The sequence below is a fragment of the Nicotiana tomentosiformis genome, chromosome 3 (assembly GCF_000390325.3).
Source record: "Nicotiana tomentosiformis chromosome 3, ASM39032v3, whole genome shotgun sequence".
NCBI classification, from domain to species: Eukaryota; Viridiplantae; Streptophyta; class Magnoliopsida; order Solanales; family Solanaceae; genus Nicotiana; species Nicotiana tomentosiformis.
Window position 1 is genome coordinate 141,314,546 of NC_090814.1, and position 19,868 is coordinate 141,334,413.

General features: G+C 37.3%; 1 protein-coding gene across 1 annotated transcript; it reads right to left on the minus strand.

Annotated features, from left to right (window-relative positions):
• Window positions 1–338: 338 nt before the first annotated feature.
• LOC104089075 (uncharacterized) lies at window positions 339–18,282 on the minus strand. Its single transcript, XM_009593892.4, has 14 exons — window positions 17,933–18,282; window positions 16,971–17,061; window positions 16,754–16,838; window positions 16,513–16,597; window positions 15,886–15,955; window positions 13,968–14,037; window positions 8,109–8,154; window positions 7,774–8,020; window positions 7,478–7,683; window positions 7,210–7,284; window positions 2,039–2,108; window positions 1,708–1,788; window positions 758–837; window positions 339–675 (listed from the first exon to the last, which is right to left on the minus strand). The coding sequence occupies exons 1-14, from the start codon at window positions 18,046–18,048 to the stop codon at window positions 597–599; spliced, it is 1,401 nt and encodes a 466-aa protein (XP_009592187.1). The 5' UTR covers window positions 18,049–18,282; the 3' UTR covers window positions 339–596.
• Between the last annotated feature and the right edge of the window lie 1,586 nt (window positions 18,283–19,868).

The following is a 19,868-nucleotide window of genomic DNA, read 5'->3' on the forward strand; positions in this document are numbered from 1 at the left end:
ATGAAAATGAAATGTTTATTTCTTTATTACTTTTGGTGTAAAGGAGAGTATTTAGAAGATCATGAATCTATTTTTAATGTTTTAGAATCGTTATGAAAAGACAAAGGATTAGGAGTGTCTTTTCTTATTAGGCCTCGTTGTAATTATGGGTGACTTCACAGATTTTGTGTGGTCTTTTATTTATATATAAATATGTTACCTTTTCAAAAAAAAAAACCAAAATACACTTTCACATTTTCAGACTCGATCATTGTTTGACTTCTCACCTGAAAATGATGTATGACCAAAAACATATGGACAATCAAGATTTTAACTAAATTTAGAAAGAAAGAAAAAACTGAGAAAAGGCATATACTGTAATATTTACAGCTTCCTTCATTAGAAAGGACATACATTTACAGAAGATCACAGTATGGAGTTAACAACTGCAATCTGACTTATGCCCTACCTAATGTTGTTAGTTCAGTCAACGCAAAACTAACTGCCCAAAATTCTATAGAGAAACTATGAACTACCTTGCCATGTATCATATGTGACATTTTGTAACCACTTCCAAGCCAAGGAGGTAGAAACTTGATGGTTTAAATATGATGGATTTATACATCATATACAGGCAAGCGCTCCTCAATACAGACACGGCAGATAGGGCATCTCTTACATTTTTCACAGCAGGTACTGCACCACATCAGAAAAGAATGAACAGTTATATTATCGGCGAGTAAACAGTATGCTTGCCCACAAAGGTAGAGCATAATACCTGCAAAGGACGCGATGCCTGCAAGGGAGTAGCACTGTACTAATCTCTCCTTCAAAACAAACCCTACATAAAACTTTTTCCTGCAGAGCATAAAAAATCAATTGGAAGTTAATGTGATCAACTATACAAGAAGAAGATCTCACATTAACAAATGTAACATTTTGCACACAAGAAAAATGAGATTGTTCAAAATCACACAACAAACTCCACCACCCACATCGTCTCAAACAGCTACCATTATCCAATATCTCAAGCTAAGACGGATTAACTAAACCATAGTATTACATTTATCTAAGTATTCATTTAGATCACCAGACATGAAATGTAAATGTTACCAGAACTCCTGGGAGCGAAATGTGAAGATAAATCGGAGAATGTCAATGATTATTATTATTTTATTTTATTTTTGATAATGTCAATGATGTACAACCTAAGGATCACTAATTAGCGGATTGGGCGTAGCTGTTGTTGTGGTCCTAGGTACAACTTAAGATATTCCCATTAGCATGTACTATTTCATGCCAAGAGGCAGAAGAAAGCTATAGTTAAATTACAGTCTCTTCAGTCATTAGTAACTTCAGTTAGTGTAACTGTCAAATGTTTTATTTTCCCCTCAGAAGGCAGTGGAAGTAATAATGATGATAGTAATAAAAAATTCAAGGTGAAAACAATAAGATTTCTAGTAGTCCATGGCTAGGTTCGGGATTTAAAAGTAAGAAACAATATTAATAGAAAGATTCAGACAAATGTAGCTTCATAGTCCGATGGAAGTCACAATTATTTAACCAAAGCTGAAAGATACCATAGCCAATAATGTAACTATAATAATTAATTAGAAAGTACAAGTATAGCCCATGAAACATAATCATGCAATATACTGAAAATGGATGAAAGATCTTATCTCCTGCACCACAGAGTTGTGAAAGCCTAAGCGAAATTAAGAAGCTTACATTTTGAAGTCTTTCATATTCCTGCTGGCTTAATTTAGTGATTTCTGCTTGCTCACCCAGAGCTGCTTGAAGTCTCCAAACCTATGACAAAGCCCAAACAAAAGACAAAAGTTAAGGAAATACAGAATAAGCAGAACAGAGAGCAATCAATAAAATGGTATGAACACAATTTCAAATTTTTGTGGGGATGTATGGTAAAAAAAGAAAACAATATGATTGCAAGTAAATAGCAAGAGTTATTATTACAAGAGTAATTGTTTTATCAATGAAAAGCAACTGATCATCAAAAAAAGGGTATGAACATGATATTAAAATGTAACGTTAAACTTACCTCCTCAGCAAGATCCTTCTTGGGCATTTTCTTGACTATTTCAGGTGGATAACCACAAAAAGTATTATACCTACAAAACAATAAGTAGTTACTATAATGAACTAAAGCCTCTTTTTTTTTCTTTTTTTTTTTGATGGGTAAATAATATATTATATAAATATTTGCACTAAGCCAGCACAACAGGCGTAAGTACAGGTTGCGCAAATCAGCAATTGCGTCTAAAATATCATCTACATCTGGTACAAGAACCAGTTTGCACCAAAAAGCGATCAACAAAATGCAATTAAGTTTAAGGCACTGTAGATTTCTTCTTTTGCCTTCAAAAATTCTATTGTTTCTTTCAAGCCAAACAGACCACCAGATAACTTGAGGTACAGTGTTCCAGGTCTTTTGAGCTTTCTTGCATAGACCCTCCCTGGTCCAGCACTTCAGCAATTCTGAAATGGGGTTTGGCATGGTCCAAGACATACCAAATTTTGAAAAGAACATGTTCCATAATTGGTTTGTAACGTTGCAATGCAAAAAAAATGTGGGTAACATCTTCAGATTGTTCTTCACATAAAGGACATCTGCTGCACAGCTTGAAACCCCTCTTCTGGAGATTGTTTTCTTAGCCACAATCCAAGCGAAGCAAGAAACCTTTAAAGGTGCCATGTTGTACCATATTTTTTTCCAAGGCCATAACTCACTATTGCTAAAACCCAGCATATTGTAACAACTTTTAACTGACCCTTGGAGTGACTCTTCCAACTGATAGAGTCCATTTTGTTGTGGTCCAAAACAGTGTTGCTTAGCATTTGTAACAAGAGGCCTACCCTCTCCATTTCCCAATCATTAATATTCCTTCTAAGACTCAAATTCCAGCCTTGCGATGTATAGAAATCTGCAATTGCCCCATTGTGACGCAAGGATAGATTATAAAAATCTGAAAATTGGTCTTTTACTGGCGTATGACCCAACCATGCATCTTCCCAAAACCTGATTTTCCTTCCATTGCCAAGAATAAAATCCATGTTTGACTCAAACTTGTTCCAATGTCCTCTAATATGTTTCCATAAACCGGTGCCATGAGGCACTCTAGACTCTTTGGTGCGCCATGGATTGTCCAACGAAAACTTTTCCACCAAAGTTCTCCTCCAAAGTGCATTTTCCTCCATGCTGAATCTCCAATGCCACTTCATCAGAAGACTTTCATTATGATTCTTAAGGTTCTTAATTCCCAGACCCCCCTTTCCTTTTGTCTTTGATGACTGTTTTCCAATTTACAAGGCAAATAGGCTTTGATAGTTTATTGCAGTGTTATCAAAAGCAAAAAGCGCAAAAAAAAGCTCTAAGGTCTGTTGGGGCTTTAAGCGCAAAGCGCAAAAAAAGCGTGGGCTTTAATGAAGAAAGCCGCAAATAGAGAAAAACTACAAATATGTATGTGTAGTCAAAGAGTAATATCTATAAGTATGAATACCAAATATATGGACAAAGAAATTGAAGAAAATTTACGATAAAGTGAAATATCAATTGTTTAATATCGCGTCTTCCGGATTACGCTCGTTAGCTAGGAAAAGTATGCCTTAGAGCCTTGATGACAACACTGAAGCGCCTGTTAAGCGAGGCGAAGCGCTCAACATATTTTGAGCCTCGCTTCAGGGCTTAAGCGCACCTTTGATAACACTGATTTATTGCCATTCCAAATAGCCTCTTTTTTTTTCTTTTGATCACGATAATAAAATAAAGTCTCGTAATACTGCAGGAGTAATAGCAGACTTCATTTCAGCCACATTCACAATTCACGAATCTAGTAATTGCTCGTGCAAAGAAAAGCAAAAGGCGCTAGTGCTACCATAAACTTAACATCACTGAACTATAAGGACTGAACAAACTCCAATTCTATGAGTAGGAGTGTTCAAAAAAGGTTAAAAAAGACAGACTGAACAACAAACTAATTTACAACAACGTAATAAACCGCCGTGTTCTTTGATTTGGTCAATGTGGTGTTAATTCTGAGAAACAGACAATCTGGTATGGCTCTGCTATTTACAGAAAATGTTGAAACGACACCAAACCGACAATATTTCTCTCTATTTGTTTTAGTAGATGAGATTATCAACCCAAACTATGGTTGGCTTCTCAAGTTGATGAAGTTTGTTTCAGCTCTTGTTTAGACATATTCATTGCAAGTGAATTAAGGATTTAAATTATTCAATTAAATAGTTACATTATTTTGCTCCTTCACCTATGCAGAACCATCTTAAAGATATGGCCTTCATAAATCATCTTTTACCACTGTCCAGCATTTCTGATAGAAACCTATTAAATACCCATTTTGGAGTTTATTTAGCTAATGCATGTAGTTGGCTTATTCTCTCTAGGGCAGAAACTATACTAAAGCCAAACTGCAAACACCCTTACTGTAGAGTTTAATTTTGGATTTAATAAGTTTTTTAGGGCGGAGGTAAATTTGAAGAACCTAACAGAAAAACCAAGCTCAATTTATAAAATAAAAAGTTCAAAATCTACATATTTCATCTTGGGAATCTTAGATCATGGACAAATTGTGAAGTGCGAGATGATTTCAGTAGCAACATCATGCTTAAAGCGGGAAATGGAAACATGATTATCATTTGGAAGCCTAGATGGCATGACAATACTCTCAGTAATGTCTTCCCAACCATCTTTAGTACATCGAACTCTTTGGCATTTGAGATTCAGAAGAAACCTAAAAGATGGCGGAATTCTTTGGGAATTGAGATTTAGAAGTAATGTAAAGAATTGGAAAATTGAGTTCCAAAACCTCATGAAATTACTTTATGATCAGAACATCACAGTTTTGGACCATGATCATGCAAATGGAATGAGAATGGAAACGGAATTCTTTCAGGGAAGTCCTTCGACCACAGATTAGTAAGAAGGGAGGACAAATGATCAATTCCAGAGCTCCGAGAAAGGTACACTTTTTCACTTGAGAGGTATACTTTTCACTTGACTGGCAGTAAGGGGTACCATTTTTACAGCCAATTATTTGAGGAAAGGCAACAACAACAACAACATCCCAGTGTATTCCCACAAGTGGGGTCTGGGGAGGGTATGATGTACGCAGCCTTACCCCTACCCTGGAAGGGCAGAGAGGCTGTTTCCGGAAGACCCTCGGCTAAAAAGATGTAAGAAGCACTGATAACAAGTAGTAACAATACAGGATATTTAGAAAACTAAATCCAAGATAACAAAGGGGAAGATGAAAGAAGTACTTATCACAAATAATAACAGTGCAAGATATATAATGATATCAAACTAAAGGATACTGATGGCAAGTACTAACAATACAAGATATGTGAAAATAGTAAACTAAGGGTAAAAAGGATACCATACAAATACTAATACTGTTGAACCAAGGAAGACAAAGGGAAACGCTCAACTACATACTAACCTTCTACTCTAATTCTCAACCTTCACACCCTCCTATCAATGGTAATATCCTCTGTAAGCTCAAGCTGCGCCATGTCCCGCCTAATCACCTCTCCCCAAGATTTCTTCGGCCTACCTCTATCCTTCCTCTTACCCCCAAGGCCAACCTCTCACACCTCCTGACCAGAGCATTTGTGTTTCTCCTCTTAACATGCCCGAACCATCTCAGCCTCGCGTCTCGCATCTTTTCCTCCACGGGGGTCACTCCCACCTTGTACCTAATAACTTAATTCTCAATTCTATCTAACCTCGTGTGCTCACACATCCATCTCAACATCCTCATCTCCGTTACTTTCATCTGCTGGACATGGGAGTTCTTAACTGGCCAGTACTCTGCCTCATACAACATAGTCGGTCTAACCACTATCTTGTAGAACTTCCCTTTAAGTCTCAACGGCACATTCTTATCGCACAAGACAACGGAAGCGAGCCTCCACATCATCCGCCTTGCTCCGATACGATATGTGACATCCTCATCTATCTCCCCATCACTCTGAATCACAGACCCAAGGTACTTAAAACTTTCTCTCCTAGGAATAACTTGCGTATCAAGCCTCACATCCCCGTCCACTTTCTGGACAACGCCGCTGAACTTGCACTTCAAGTATTCGGTCTTGGTCCTGCTCAGCTTGAAACCTTTAGACTCAAGGGTATGTCTCTAGACCTCTAGCCTCACGTTAACACCACCACGCGTCTCATCAATCAGAATTATGTCATCCGCAAATAATATGCACCAAGGCACCTCCCCACTTCTTTGGACTGCTGAAAATCTCCGAAAGAGGGGAATTACACTTGTTAGTTGGTGCTACATGTGTAAAAGCTCAGGAAAAAAAGTTGATCACCTAATGTTGCATTGCCCTGTGTCCTCAGCTTTGTGGAGGGCAATCCTAAATCTCTTTGGTGTTCAATGGGTGATGCCAAGCACTGTAAAGGAAATGTTATATAGCTGGGGCGGTTTCCGTAGAAGAAGAAAGCAAAAGGCGTGGAAATTCGCTCCGTTAGCTCTCATGTGGGTAGTATGGGGGGAGAGAAATAGGAGAGCTTTTGAGGAGATTGAGTCTCCTTTTTCACATCTTAAGAATAGCCTTTTATCTTTGATCGCTTTTTGGTGCACTCACTTAGCCCCTACTTGTATAGAAGATTGGGCGTCTTTTGTAGAGAATCATGTTCTGATGTAAAGTCTCTACGTCTTTGGTATACTTTGTGTACACGAGAGTTCTCTCCCTTTTGATTAATACAATTTACCTTATCAAAAAAAAAAAAAAATTCGGCGACCCTTGGTTGCACGTAGCTTCGCCCCTGCTTGTTGCATAGCCAAGTTGCTACTCAGTTTGGTGGACAGCGGTAAATTGGTAGTTTAGTGGTCAATACCGTTAATGATGTAATATTCAGCTGGGAAGAAAAAAGAACATGCACAGCTTATGATGTAGCCATTTGGCTATTATCTGCGCAGTTGGGGGGAAAGGACAGGAGAACCTTGAAGGATTGGGAAGATCTAATACAGATGATGGCATGTCTTTTCTTTTAGTAAATTTTGGAGCAGCCATGAGGAGTGACCACTTGTATATATATATATATATTATTTTTTTGCCACACTAAATGAGTTATTACTTTATCAAAAAACAAACTTGTCCTTTCACCATGCAAATGAAACACAATGCAAAGAACTCGGAAGCAGAGGAGAAGCAAAAACAAAGAGGGAAAACCACTCTTACCCCGGAAATCCATCATGGAATAGTCGAACCTGTTCTTCTCGACTTGATTCATCAATGGACCACCAACCAAGTAGCCTGCTTATTGAAAATACCAACACATATTAGGCACCACTTAACTGCAGCATCAAGAATCACTATTATGTGACAGTTAAAAGTCTTCTTGTTATCCCATAATTTTCTGATTCTTCCTTTTGCACACCATGTTTTACAGAAAAGAAACCTGTAATGATTTATCTATCTGCCTCTTGTTGGTTCTTCATAACTTTACCTGGAACCGTGATGCATAAACGCAAAGCAGTCACGTACTCCTGAAGAGAATACATGATATCGTCCCGCAACAGCTCCACTTCGCAATAAAAGAACAATTTTCTCAACAAATCTTAAGGTAGCAAACAAGACCCCAGCTCCTTGCAATAGGAATATGGGTAAGAATATAAGTGGAAGAGAAATGTGTCTTGCACTTGCAGGTGTGCCCTGAAATTCAGAAGAATAAATTAATGGATACAAATTCCAAGTATATCCTCCAACCAGTAGCTGAGACACAATTATACCAGAGCAACTTACCTCCAGGCGCATACAGAGGAGGACTTGGAAACATATGATTGGAACTTTCATTAGGTGACCACCGAGGTCTTGCAGGCCACACAGTCTATTCTGTGGTTCCTCCTCTGAGGAAACCACTAAACCACTATTCCAGTCAAGATATCTGATAGTAGTAGATGACGAACTAGCTCCATGTGCGAGAGAGCTTCTATGAATCATTGGATTTGACCACTTCGTACAAACAAGAAAAGCAAAGCACTCAGCAATACTGCCAAAACAGATGTTGAACTTTGTCAGTTTTAGCCAAATCCACTATAAGAAGAAAGACGACTAAGAGCATCACAAAAATGAAGTACCCATAATTTATAAACAAGTCCCACCAGCCCAGAGCGCCAACATCACCTGGAACAACAAAGGAATAGTGTAAGAATAGGTATTATTGCTGCAAGGAATATACCCCTACATGTATACATACATGTTTTGGAAGAAAGATCAATTAATCAAAAAAAACAAAAACAAAGAATAGGTAGTAGTGACGTAAAACACTTGCATACTATAAATAAATCAGTCAAACCTTGGATTACATTTAGAATTGAAATATAACTCCCCTATGAATTCCAGGATTTTCAATTTTCTGCGTACAACAGACCCTTGTGGTCCGGCCCTTCCCCGAACCCCGCGCAAAGCGGGAGTTTAGTGTACCGCTGCCCTTTTTTTTCCATCTCAATATTTCATCAACCAATGAATAGACATAGAAGTGAATATCCAAAGACCACTTTCGGCCACTTTTTTTTTTTTTTAAAATGAAATAAGATTCTCCATTGCAGGCATCCAGAATACACAAAGTTACAAGAAGGAATTGAGTTAGCTCCATTACAACAAAAGACACTTTTGGCCACATCGTATCACACCTAAAAGTTATCGCGTAAAAGCACTTGGTTTCAAAGCACTAATCACTGGCAATGAGTCGCTCTTCCCCGAAGAAATTACTGCTTTTCAATATTTAAATACTTGTAAGGATAAGTTCTCAATTGTGCCAAAAGAATATGGTGGATTCAAGACTATTAGTGGGCATAATTAAATGGAAGTAATTATTCGAATAGTTGTGTGAATATATATGTAATTAGTCATAGTCCTGTATGTAGTAGGAGTAGGTTATATATTATGTCTACTTATAAATAGGGTTCATTGTATTACAATTAATACCAATAATAGATTTTGCTCCCGTGCATTCTCACATGGTATCACAGCTAACATGAGTGATTCATCGCTGTGCAAAAATACCAGACTCCGGGAAGAATAAATCAGTTAACCGGAAAATTTTCCGGTGACTGCAGGTCTGTCCGATTTAAAAGTTCTTTTCTGTGGGTGTTGTGCAAAAACCAACACCACCATGAGGTAGATCACCCTCCGGCGACCAACCCTGAAAAAAATCTCCGCCAGAATACCTGTCACGCGCCGCTGACAGTGAATTTTCCGACGAGATCTCCAACCCATGCACCGGCGCGTGCAGACTGTTCCGGCCATTTTTTGGCCCAGCTTCTTCAGGCTAGCTTTCTCGGGAGGTAATTCCGAGCATATCCATATAATTTTCTTTCTAATCTGACAACTTTGGAATTTTCCGGCTATTTTCCGGCGTGAACAGTTTTTTTCCTGTCGTGAACAGTGTTTTCCAAGCTATTTCTTCAGTTTTCCCATAGGAGTTATTGATGTTTTGTTTTATTTCTCGATGACTTTGTTTTTATACATGAACGCAGTACGGGGCAGATCATTGGTACCGGAAGTGAATCAAATGGACTTTATTACCTTATCCTTGCTAAATCACATGAACTCACATCTTGTCTTTCTTCAACATCTTGTCATGTTACTGATTCACCACATAAACAGTTGAAACATCCAGTTTATCAAAACTTCATAAAATGGTACCTGGATTATCTCGCGTGTCCACTCTAGAGTGTGAGTCATGTCAGCTCGGTAAGCATACTTGCTCCCATTTCTCTCGACGTCTTGATAATCGAGCATAGTCACTTTTACTTTAGTCTATTCAGATGTGTGGGGTCCTAGTCGAGCCAGTTCTACCTTGGAATTTCGCTACTTTGTCAGTCTCATTGATGATTATTTCGGGTACACTTGGATATTTTTGATGAAAAATCGATCTGAGTTGTTTTCTATTTTCAAAACTTCCACGCTGAAATTCAAAATCAATTTGGGGTTTCTATCCGCACATTTCGTAGTGATAATGCCCTAGAGTATTTGTCTTCCCCATTTCAGCAGTTTATGAACTCTCATGGGATTATTCATCAAACATTTTGCCCGTACACATCTCAACAAAATAGGGTAGCTGAAAGAAAGAATAGACATCTTATTGAAACTGCTCGTACCCTACTCATACAATCTCATGTTCCGTTGCGTTTTTGGGTGATGCAGTTTTTACAACTTGCTATCTTATTAATCGTATGTCATCTTCAGCTATCCAGAATCAAGTTCCATTCTCTGTAATGTTTCCCCACTTACCTTTGTTCTCTCTTCCACCCCGTGTCTTTGGGAGCACATGTTTTGTTCATAACCTTACTTTAGGAAAAGATAAGTAAGCTCCTCGTGCTCTTAAGTGTGTATTTCTGGGTTACTCGAGAACGCAAAAGGGGTATCGATGCTATTCTCCTGACCTCCAGTGGTACCTTATGTATGCTGATGTTACCTTCTTTGAAACCCAATCATACTTCACAGGTCCAGGTAATCACTTAGATATTTCTGAGGTGTTGCCAATTCCATCTTTTAGAGATTCAGTCACTATCTCCCATTCATCTTCCTCTACAACTCTAGCTCCACCACCTACCGCTCCAGTTGCAGCTCCATCACCTGTAGCCCCAGTTCCACCACCTAGTCAAGTTCAACCTTCTGTAGCTCCACCACTCCCGACTTATCATCGTCGTCCGCGCCCAGCAACAGGCCCACCTAATTCACGTCCTGCACCTGACCTTGCTAATACTGCGGACTTGTCTCCTCTTAGTTAACCAATTGCACTACGGAAAGGTACATGATCCACACTTAATCATAATCCTCATTATGTCGGTTTAAGTTACCATCGTGTGTCATCACCCCATTGTGCATTTGTATCATCTTTGTCCTCTATTTCTATCCCTAAGTCTACAGGTGAAGCACTGTCTCATCCAGGATGGCGACAAGCTATGATTGACAAGATGTTTGCTTTGCATATGAGTGGTACTTGGGAGCTTGTTCATCTTTCTTCGGATAAATCGATTGTTGGTTGTCCTTGGGTGTATGCAGTCAAAGTTGGTCCAGATGGCCAGGTTGATCGACTTAAGGCTCGTCTTGTTGCCAAAGGGTATACTCAGATATTTGGGCTCAATTACAGTGATACTTTCTCTCTCACAGTGTTGTGAAGAGCGTGAAGCGAGGAAAAATGACAAGCCCCGTTTCGCTTAAAGCGAGAAGCGAAGCGCTTGCTTTTTTGAAATGAAGCAGAATTTAAAAAAAAATTAAAATAAATACTGCATAGACAACACATGTAATTGTAAGCAAATGTTCAATACTTCAATGTAAAAACTAAAGAGTAACATCAATTAAAGCACAAAATGAGCATCATATTCTTCTACAAGATTAAATGAAATGAAAAAAATGACAGTAAGTATACGAAAAAAATGGTAGTAACTGAAACGAAAAAAATTGGGCAACATTTCACTGCAATTTATCACTGAAACGGTGAAAGAAAAGAAGAAGAAGAAGAAGAAGAAGAAGAAGATGAAAAGAATGAGAAAAAGAACTGAAGGGAAAAAAAAATTGCCAGCATTTCGCTGCTATTTTGGGACTGAAACAGTGAAAGAAAAAGAAAAAGGAAAAGAAGAAGAAGGAGGAAGAAATCACATACTTGGGCTTGAGCTTGATAAACTTTTTAAATTTTTAACGTTGACAGCCCTTAATATGTAGAAGCGCTTGCTTCTGTCGCTTTTACGCTTCTCGCTTTTTTTGCAGAAGCGCTCGCTTTATTCAACCTGCTACGCTTCACATCACAGAAGCGCCCGAGGTCTCGCTTTGTGCTTTAAGCGCTGAAGCGAGCGCTTTTCACAACACTGCTCTCTCGCGGCTAAAATAGCATCAGTCCACCTTTTCCTATCCATGGTTGTTGTTTGCCATTGACCTCTCTATCAGTTGGACATTAAGAATATTTTTCTTCACGGTGACCTTAAGGATGAGGTTTATATGGAGCAACCACCTGGTTTTGTTGCTTAGGGGGATTCTAGTGGCCTTGTATGTCGGTTGCGCCAGTCCCTCTATGGTCTAAAGCAGTCTACTCGAGCCTGGTTTGGTAAGTTCAACACAGTTATTCGGGAGTTTGGCATGACTCGTAGTGAAGCTGATCACTATGTGTTTTATCAGCATTCTGCTTCAAATCTATGTATTTATCTGGTGGTTTATGTTGAAGATATTATTATCACCGGCAATGATCAGGATAATATTACTTAGTTGAAGCAGCATCTCTTTCAGCACTTTCAGATAAGGATCTGGGCAGATTAAAGTATTTTCTGGGTATTGAGGTCGCTCAGTCTAGCTCAGGTATTGTGATCTCGTTACGGAAATATGCCTTAGACATTCTTGAGCAGACAAGAATGACAGGCTATAGACCTTGACACTCCTATGGATCCGAATTCTAAACATCTGCTAGGGCAAGAGGAGCCGCTTAGCGATCCTACAAGATATAGGCGGCTGGTTGGTAATTAAATTACCTCACAGTGACTAGATCTGACATTTCCTTTCCTGTGAGTGTTGTATGTTAGTTTATGGATTCTCCATATGAGTCATTGGGATGTAGTTGCCCGCATTCTTGGGTATATAAAATCAACTCCAGACAAAGTACTATTGTTTGAGGATCGAGGCCATGAGCAAATCATTGGATACTCAGATGCTGATTAGGCAGGATCACCTTTTGATAGACGTTCTACGTATGGATATTGTGTTTTAGTATGAAGTAACTTGGTGTCTTGGAAGAGCAAGAAACAGAATGTTGTTACTCAATCTAGTGCAGAAGCAGAATATTGAGCAATGGCTATGGCAACATGCGAGCCAGTTTGGATCAATCAGTTGCTCAAAGAGTTAAAATTTGGTGAGATCAGCCAAATGGAACTTGTGTGTGATAGTCAAGTTGCCCTACATATTGCATCGGATCCAGTGTTCCATTGAGAGAACTAAACATATTGAGTCATATTGAGATTGACTGTCACTTCGTCAGAGAAAAGATACTCTCAGGAGATATTACTACAAAGTTTGTAAAGTAGAATGATAGGTTGCAGATATTTTCACCAAGTCCCTCACTGGTCCTCGTATTAGTTATATATGTAACAAGCTCGGTACATATGATTTATATGCAGCAACTTGAGGGGGAGTGTTAGAATAACTATGTTAATATCTATGTAATTAGTCCTAGTCCCTTATGTAGTAGGAGCAGGTTATATATTATGTGTACTTATAAATAGGGTTCATTGAATTACAATTAATATCAATAATAGATTTTTCTCCCGTGCATTCTCACAGTAATGAACTAAAACGGGCTTCTACAATATCAAGGTATGACCAGCAAATGCAACAATGGACCTCAAATATCTACTTATTCAGGCTTCTGTTTAAAGAAATGTCTCTGATGCCTTTGACAAATTAGCAACAAAACATTGAGAATTTCTCCTTGTTGCTTTCTGCTGAAAATAATTAGTGCCCTTTTGTGACTTCACTTCCCAAAAGAACTTGCCTAAATTTGGGAGTCTTTCAGTTTCTTCATTTACTCTTTTTTTCAGATGACATAATTTAGGGTTTAAAGAGGGGAAATGATGAACTGACATAGGCTTAAAGAAAAACTGACAAGCAACCACAAATGAATAAGACTTGTTTTGCAAGCCCCTGCTTCTCCTATAAACATGACTTAAGGGCATCTTGCACTGTCATCCTGTTACTTAAACAAATATAATCATGTACTCTTTGTCAAAATGACTACACAAAAACTCGAGGAATCCAATTGTACATCAATAAACTTCAACTGTCAGAATGGATGACCTTTAGGAAAGAGTAAACCCCCCCCCCCTAAAAGTTAGGCGATAAAAAATGGAGTGAAGTTGCTTTGGGCTGCACCCCTCAAAGAAACAAATATAATAAACAAAATCCACAACTAGAGAGAGAGAGAGAGAGAGAGAGAGAGAGGTACATACCACACAACTTCAGAAGGGTGAACACTGTAGCGGCAACAAAGAAAACCATGGAGATCGCCACCCAGAAATGCTAGCAAGCATAAGATCATTATTCAATTAAAGCCTTCTTCTTGCATTCTCCACATTATTAAGAAAACAAGAAGAAAGTTTAACAGCTATAACCAAACTATTTTCTGATAAATATCCGTTTTTGCTTTAAGATAAGCAATACCAAGTTACCATTTTTTTATATGACGTAAAGTTATAAGCAATACCAAGTTACTTGTGTCAACGCCATAAAGCTTTGATGACACATCATTAAATCATTCAACCATATCCAGATCTATTACGAAATGCGATCATCAATAATGGTCCGCCATCTAAGAAGACACGACTCATTTAATTAGTCATCGAGCAAGCTCTTTGAAAAAGTCGTTAGATTGAATTGGAGATAGAAAGACACTCAGTCGGTGTCAAAAAGATAGTTCTATCATCTTTGTTGTTAATTCCGAAATGGAGACAACTTTTTTTAAACTGCAAATTTAATATCATCTTTGAAGGGGAGCCTTGGCGTAACTTGTAAAGTTGTTGCCACGTGACCAGGAGGTCACGGGTTCGAGCCGTGGAAACAGCCTCTTGCAATAATGCAGGGTAAGGCTGCGTATTATATAGACCCTTGTGATCCGGCCCTTCCCCGAACCCCGCACATAGCGTGAGCTTAGTGCACAGGGTTGCCCCTTTTTTTTTTATATGGTACAAAAAGATGGATCCTATTATACTCCTTAAAAATTAATTTTTATGAGAATACTATTTTTTTAATATATACTTAAAGCACACAGGGTCAAAGAAAAGAACCTACATGTTCCCTAACAAATGCTAAACAACTCACATGTCATATCTTCTCCATGTAATCATTGGGATAGGGGAAAGAGTTCGAAATATGAAAAAGGTAATATCTTCTTCATGTAATCATTGGGATAGAGGGAGGAGTCCAGAATATGAAAAAGGTAGACTAGTTGACTAAAGGAAATCATCTAAACTTTGAAATAACAACAACAACAACAACATACCTAGTGTTGTCCCATAAGTGGGGTATGGGAGGGTAGAGTGTACGCAGACCTTACCCCTGCCTTTAAAAAGGCAGAGAGGTTATTTACGGAAGACCCTCGGCTTAAATTTTGAAATAACATAGAACAGTATAACTTTATGGTATCCTGGATTACTGGAGGGAAAATTTTGCCTCAAAGAAAGAATTTGAGTCTTCTGAAACGAACATAAGATGATAGTTCATTCACATTTTGTGGAGGGATTAACAAACTAAAGTAGACAAGTATTCTAGTCACTTAGAAGTATGGGAAAATATTGCCAGCATTCTTATTTAACTGCTATATGTTAGATGATCATTGGATCAGAGTAATAGATCAATATGGTTAGGTATTCTGGTCCTCATTAAATTTAACATCCCCCTATCTATTAGCTTCTTCATTTCCGATCCTTGCAATTTAAGTGATGAATACTGCATGTTCATAGTTAAGGGCAAAGGCTAACATTTTTAGATGTCTACAAGTAGAATAAAAAATAACAATGCATTTAGTGGTCAGTTATGCATTTTGTTAGCCTTCTCTAAGATAATGTTTATGCAAAGAACAGTTTTTATCTCACAAAATTTCAATGTTACACAAATCTTACTTCGCTCAGTTGTATATTGATACTACTGGGGATAAAAACATAGTTCAGATTACTATGCCTAGAGTACAGATAGTGTCAGATGATCTCAACTGTATGGTCGACCATGATAATATATCTTACACTTGAACAAATTAAATTGCAATATGAATTCACAAAATCAAGAAATTGAAAATCAGAAAAATAAGAATTCAGCTATGGAAACCTAAAGCATACTATTACTGCATCTCCAAGGATAAATAAATGAACTTACAGGAAGTGTTTCCCATATTGCCTCGTCATTCATGCTTTCATCATCTCCAGGTAATAACGCCTTACACATTCTGCTCCAAATGGTAAAAGGTATTTATCCACCAGTCAGACATGGCACATAAGTGAAAGGGTGAAGGTAGCATCCAAATACCATGATTTTAGATAAGTAAGGGTACTACTATTTCCATTCCATTATTGGTTATCATGCTTTTCATTATTTTACACACAACAGGTCATGCACAAAGAATTTAACAGCTCATATTGCAGAAAATGGACTAGAAGGCAAGAAATATTAAAAGTGACCAATATGTTGAACAAATGACAGATTTCTACTCGGAGGCACAAGCAATGTTAACACTAACCCTATCAGGAAGCAAATAGTTTATTTTTGAAGCCTTTAATGGCATGAATTGCTAATATTCGTTAGAAATGAATAGTTTTCTGTTGCAAATGCCATCTTTATTACACTAAAATGTACCAATGAAAAGCTATACAACAAAGGCTTGGTTCTAAGAGGAAGGGCATTATGGAGATTATTTTAAGAATTATGGCAGTACAAAAACCACTAGATTGTCTTTTCATTGTAAAGCAATCAAAGAAATAAGTGGAAATCACCAAAAATGTCTACCTGAAATTGTCAATGAGAATAATTAATTCAAATGCTAACAAGGGAAGAAAGACAATTTTCAAATTCACCGCTGCAGAATGGATGACTGCACAAAAACACAAGAGAAAAAGTAAGTAAAGGACAATTCTCGCTAACAAACTAATAGGATCTATAGGCACACCTTGAGATAGTACAAGAAAATTGAGAAGTAAAAAATCTGTCGGAGTCATACTACAAAGATTGTGGAGTTCGTCTTTCTTACCATATATGCTCTCGAGATGTATACAAAGAAGTAGTTCAAAGGCTATAAGCAGAGGTATCCCAACAACAGCATGACATGGTGCCCACTATTCACAAGGAGGCAACGGCGACAGAAGAAAGAACACAAAAGCAGAATAGAAATTTGGTAAGTACTTTTGCTTGGACAGACTTCCTTTTTCTGATCAAAATTTAAAGAAGATTGCTGCATAAAGTCATACATTGCGATCATGGGGAACTGATGGAGCGGGCAGGGAGAATCTTCCTCGGGCAACAACAGCATGAAACAGCCATAGAGGGAAGAATGCAATCCTGCATATCCAAGTCAAAGTCATAATGAAACATTTCTAAATCTAAACCTGTAAAGGACTTCTTGTTACTGATAAAGGAAATTTGAGGGGCAATATACTAGTAGCCCCTTTGTCTATAAAAGGAATCTTTCCATCTCTTATAAAAAAAAAAATCATTCCAGTGTTATACAAGTGCCCCATTAATCCTTGTTCCCTACTCCCTAGATTGCATAACCCAAATTTCAAGAGAAGATGAACGTTGGGGTTACCGCACCCAAGGTGTGGCCTAGTGGTCAGAGAACTATGAGATTTCATGCTAAATAACACTAGGTCAATTTTTTTCCATTTGCCTAAGCCTTGGTGACAGAGTTACCTGATAATTGTGCTGGTAAAAGGCAGCACATAGGTTCGTGCAAGCCCCGGCGCTACCATATTTAAAGAGAAAAAAATAACAGATATGCAAAGAGAAGGCTGTTCACTCGACCACTCATATACACCCAATTAAGCTTATTTTATATATATATATATATATACATACATATATATATATATATATATATATATATACATACATATATATATTTTTCCTAGTTTTATCTCCAGAGACAAACCCATGAACAAATAAGTTTTCGTAGGAAGAAGAAAAACAGATAGTTTAAACAAGCAATATAAGCATCTATGGAAATACAGGCATGAGAATCAATTATTATAATGAATTATTTGCGTAACTGGTAAAAAGTTAGTGTCATAAAAGCTTCTTGCAGAAATGCGCCTACTTAACTATAGACCCTTCTGGTCCAGCACTTCCCGGATGCTGCGCACAGCGGGAGGGCACCGGGCTGCCCTTAATTTGTGAATTAAATTAAAAGTGGGAAAAGAAAAGAAAAACTGACCACCAGGAGTAATCGACGATGTGATCGAGCTTGAGAACCAGCAAAACGGTGAAACACAAAAGCAAGGTGTGAGCTGCCAGTGCCTGAAAAGATTTCCCAACTCTTCTCCAGCTCATTGTTTTCCGTTCACACACAGTACTACTAGTCGCAGATATATGTATCTAGCAATATATACGGAATAAATTATACTAATCCACAATTGTACAATTTTGAGAAGAAAAAATATTTCGAGTGAATTCCAAGAAAAGATCTTTAGGGTTTAGACGAATTGAAAGGGGGTTGGGGGTGGGAGAGGAAAGTGGCAGTTGCGGGAAAGGAAAGCGAAAGGGGAAGTTTCATATCAACTCAACACAACAAACGGACGCCATTAAAATAACGTTAGTAACGTTGATATTGTCGAATCACGATGTTTTTCATCATATTTAGAAGTCCACTACAAGACAAAATCTTATCCTACTAACTATTTGAGTCAATCAATAAATTTTTTCCCCTTATTAATCATTCAATCAATTTTATTTTGATGTCAAGACTAAATATTTACTGACACTTACTATTTGCATGGATTGAGATAATCTCAATTTTAATAACTAAAGTTAACGTGAGAACAATTACGATTAAGTAATAAATATGCTTACGAAAAAGTGACTTTGGGTAACAATTTGAGCCGGCTCAAAGATTGGCTCGACGTAATTAACGTCACTGCTCTACTATAATTTACGTCATGTTAGTTTTTTAAAATTAAATTTTTATTAAAGAAAACTCAAAATTCTTAAGTATCTATGCTTATAAGGAAAATATTTTAATTCAAAATATCTTAATCGGACTATATGATATAGACTTGGGCACATAAACTAAACAAAAGAGCGGGTCTTAGAAAAGAAACAAAAACTTAAATTTAATTTTCAAATTAGTAGAGTTATTCTTGAGATTTTAAAGTATTCAAATATATTGATTAGGCTTACATTTTAAAAAATCTACGTAAAATATATTATTTCTTTCGTGTTGATTAAAATTGGGGGACCACTGGTTGGGAATGAGACAAGTAAAAGAATGTCTACATCCTATTCCAAATTTCAAGTGTGTAAATAAAACACATCCACCTCAAAAAAAAAAAATCCTAGAAAAGACATTTTCCGTCTCCATCAAAATTTCAGAATCAATATTTTTTCTTTGGAGGAATGTGGAGAAAATGTTAGAATTGATGTGAGCCTAAATATCTCAATCCGTCGATAAATACTAGGCTGACACGTTTTATCCCACCTCGAGCTCACTAAGAGATTAGTAGATTACACTATAGATTAGTTGTTATGCAAAATATATTACGTAAAAGATAAATAAAAAGATAATACCCTTAACGGGAAAGGAAATGATCTCTTATGACTAGTTATATTTTGATTATAAGAAAATGATCGTATAAAAAATTATTATATTTTATTTTTCAATTTTTTGTTCTATTTTTTTAAAAAGAATTCTGTAAAAATGACCATGTAATTTAACATTTTTAAAGCTCAATTGAGATCGATCTTCTCGTAAAATTGGTAGGTTTCAAAAGATAGATATTTTGACAAGTGATATTTACCAATTTGAATTATACATGTATAGAATAGCATCAATCGACTAATCAAACAAACTTTAAAAAAATATGCTTTAGAATTATTACTTTGAATTGTCTGTTGTTAGTCTCTCTTTTGGGCCTATTACCTATCTAATGGCCCATCGTAAGCCATCCTATCTTGTATGGAGGAGAATAGACTGGACTCGGATTGTTGGCCAGGCCCGAGGTTTTATTAGGCATACAGACTTGGAAACTACCCCATTTCGTACTCAAATTACAATATTACCCTCTCTAAACAATTACTCTTTTAATTTCCTCTGGTAAAAACCCTCATTTCTTCTCGATTTAGTTGTCCCATTTGTTTGACGGAGTTACTAAAGC

What these genes read in the sequence shown, in the direction of transcription:
- LOC104089075 (XM_009593892.4), bottom strand. Translation starts at nt 18,048, where the DNA reads ATGAGCTGGAGAAGAGTTGGGAAATCTTTTCAGGCACTGGCAGCTCAC. An exon ending in CAGTTCCCCATGATCGCAAT is followed by an intron (nt 16,839 to 16,970) that starts GTATGACTTTAT and finishes CCTTGTGAATAG; the next exon opens with TGGGCACCATGTCATGCTGT. An exon ending in AATATGAAAGACTTCAAAAT is followed by an intron (nt 838 to 1,707) that starts GTAAGCTTCTTA and finishes TATGCTCTGCAG; the next exon opens with GAAAAAGTTTTATGTAGGGT.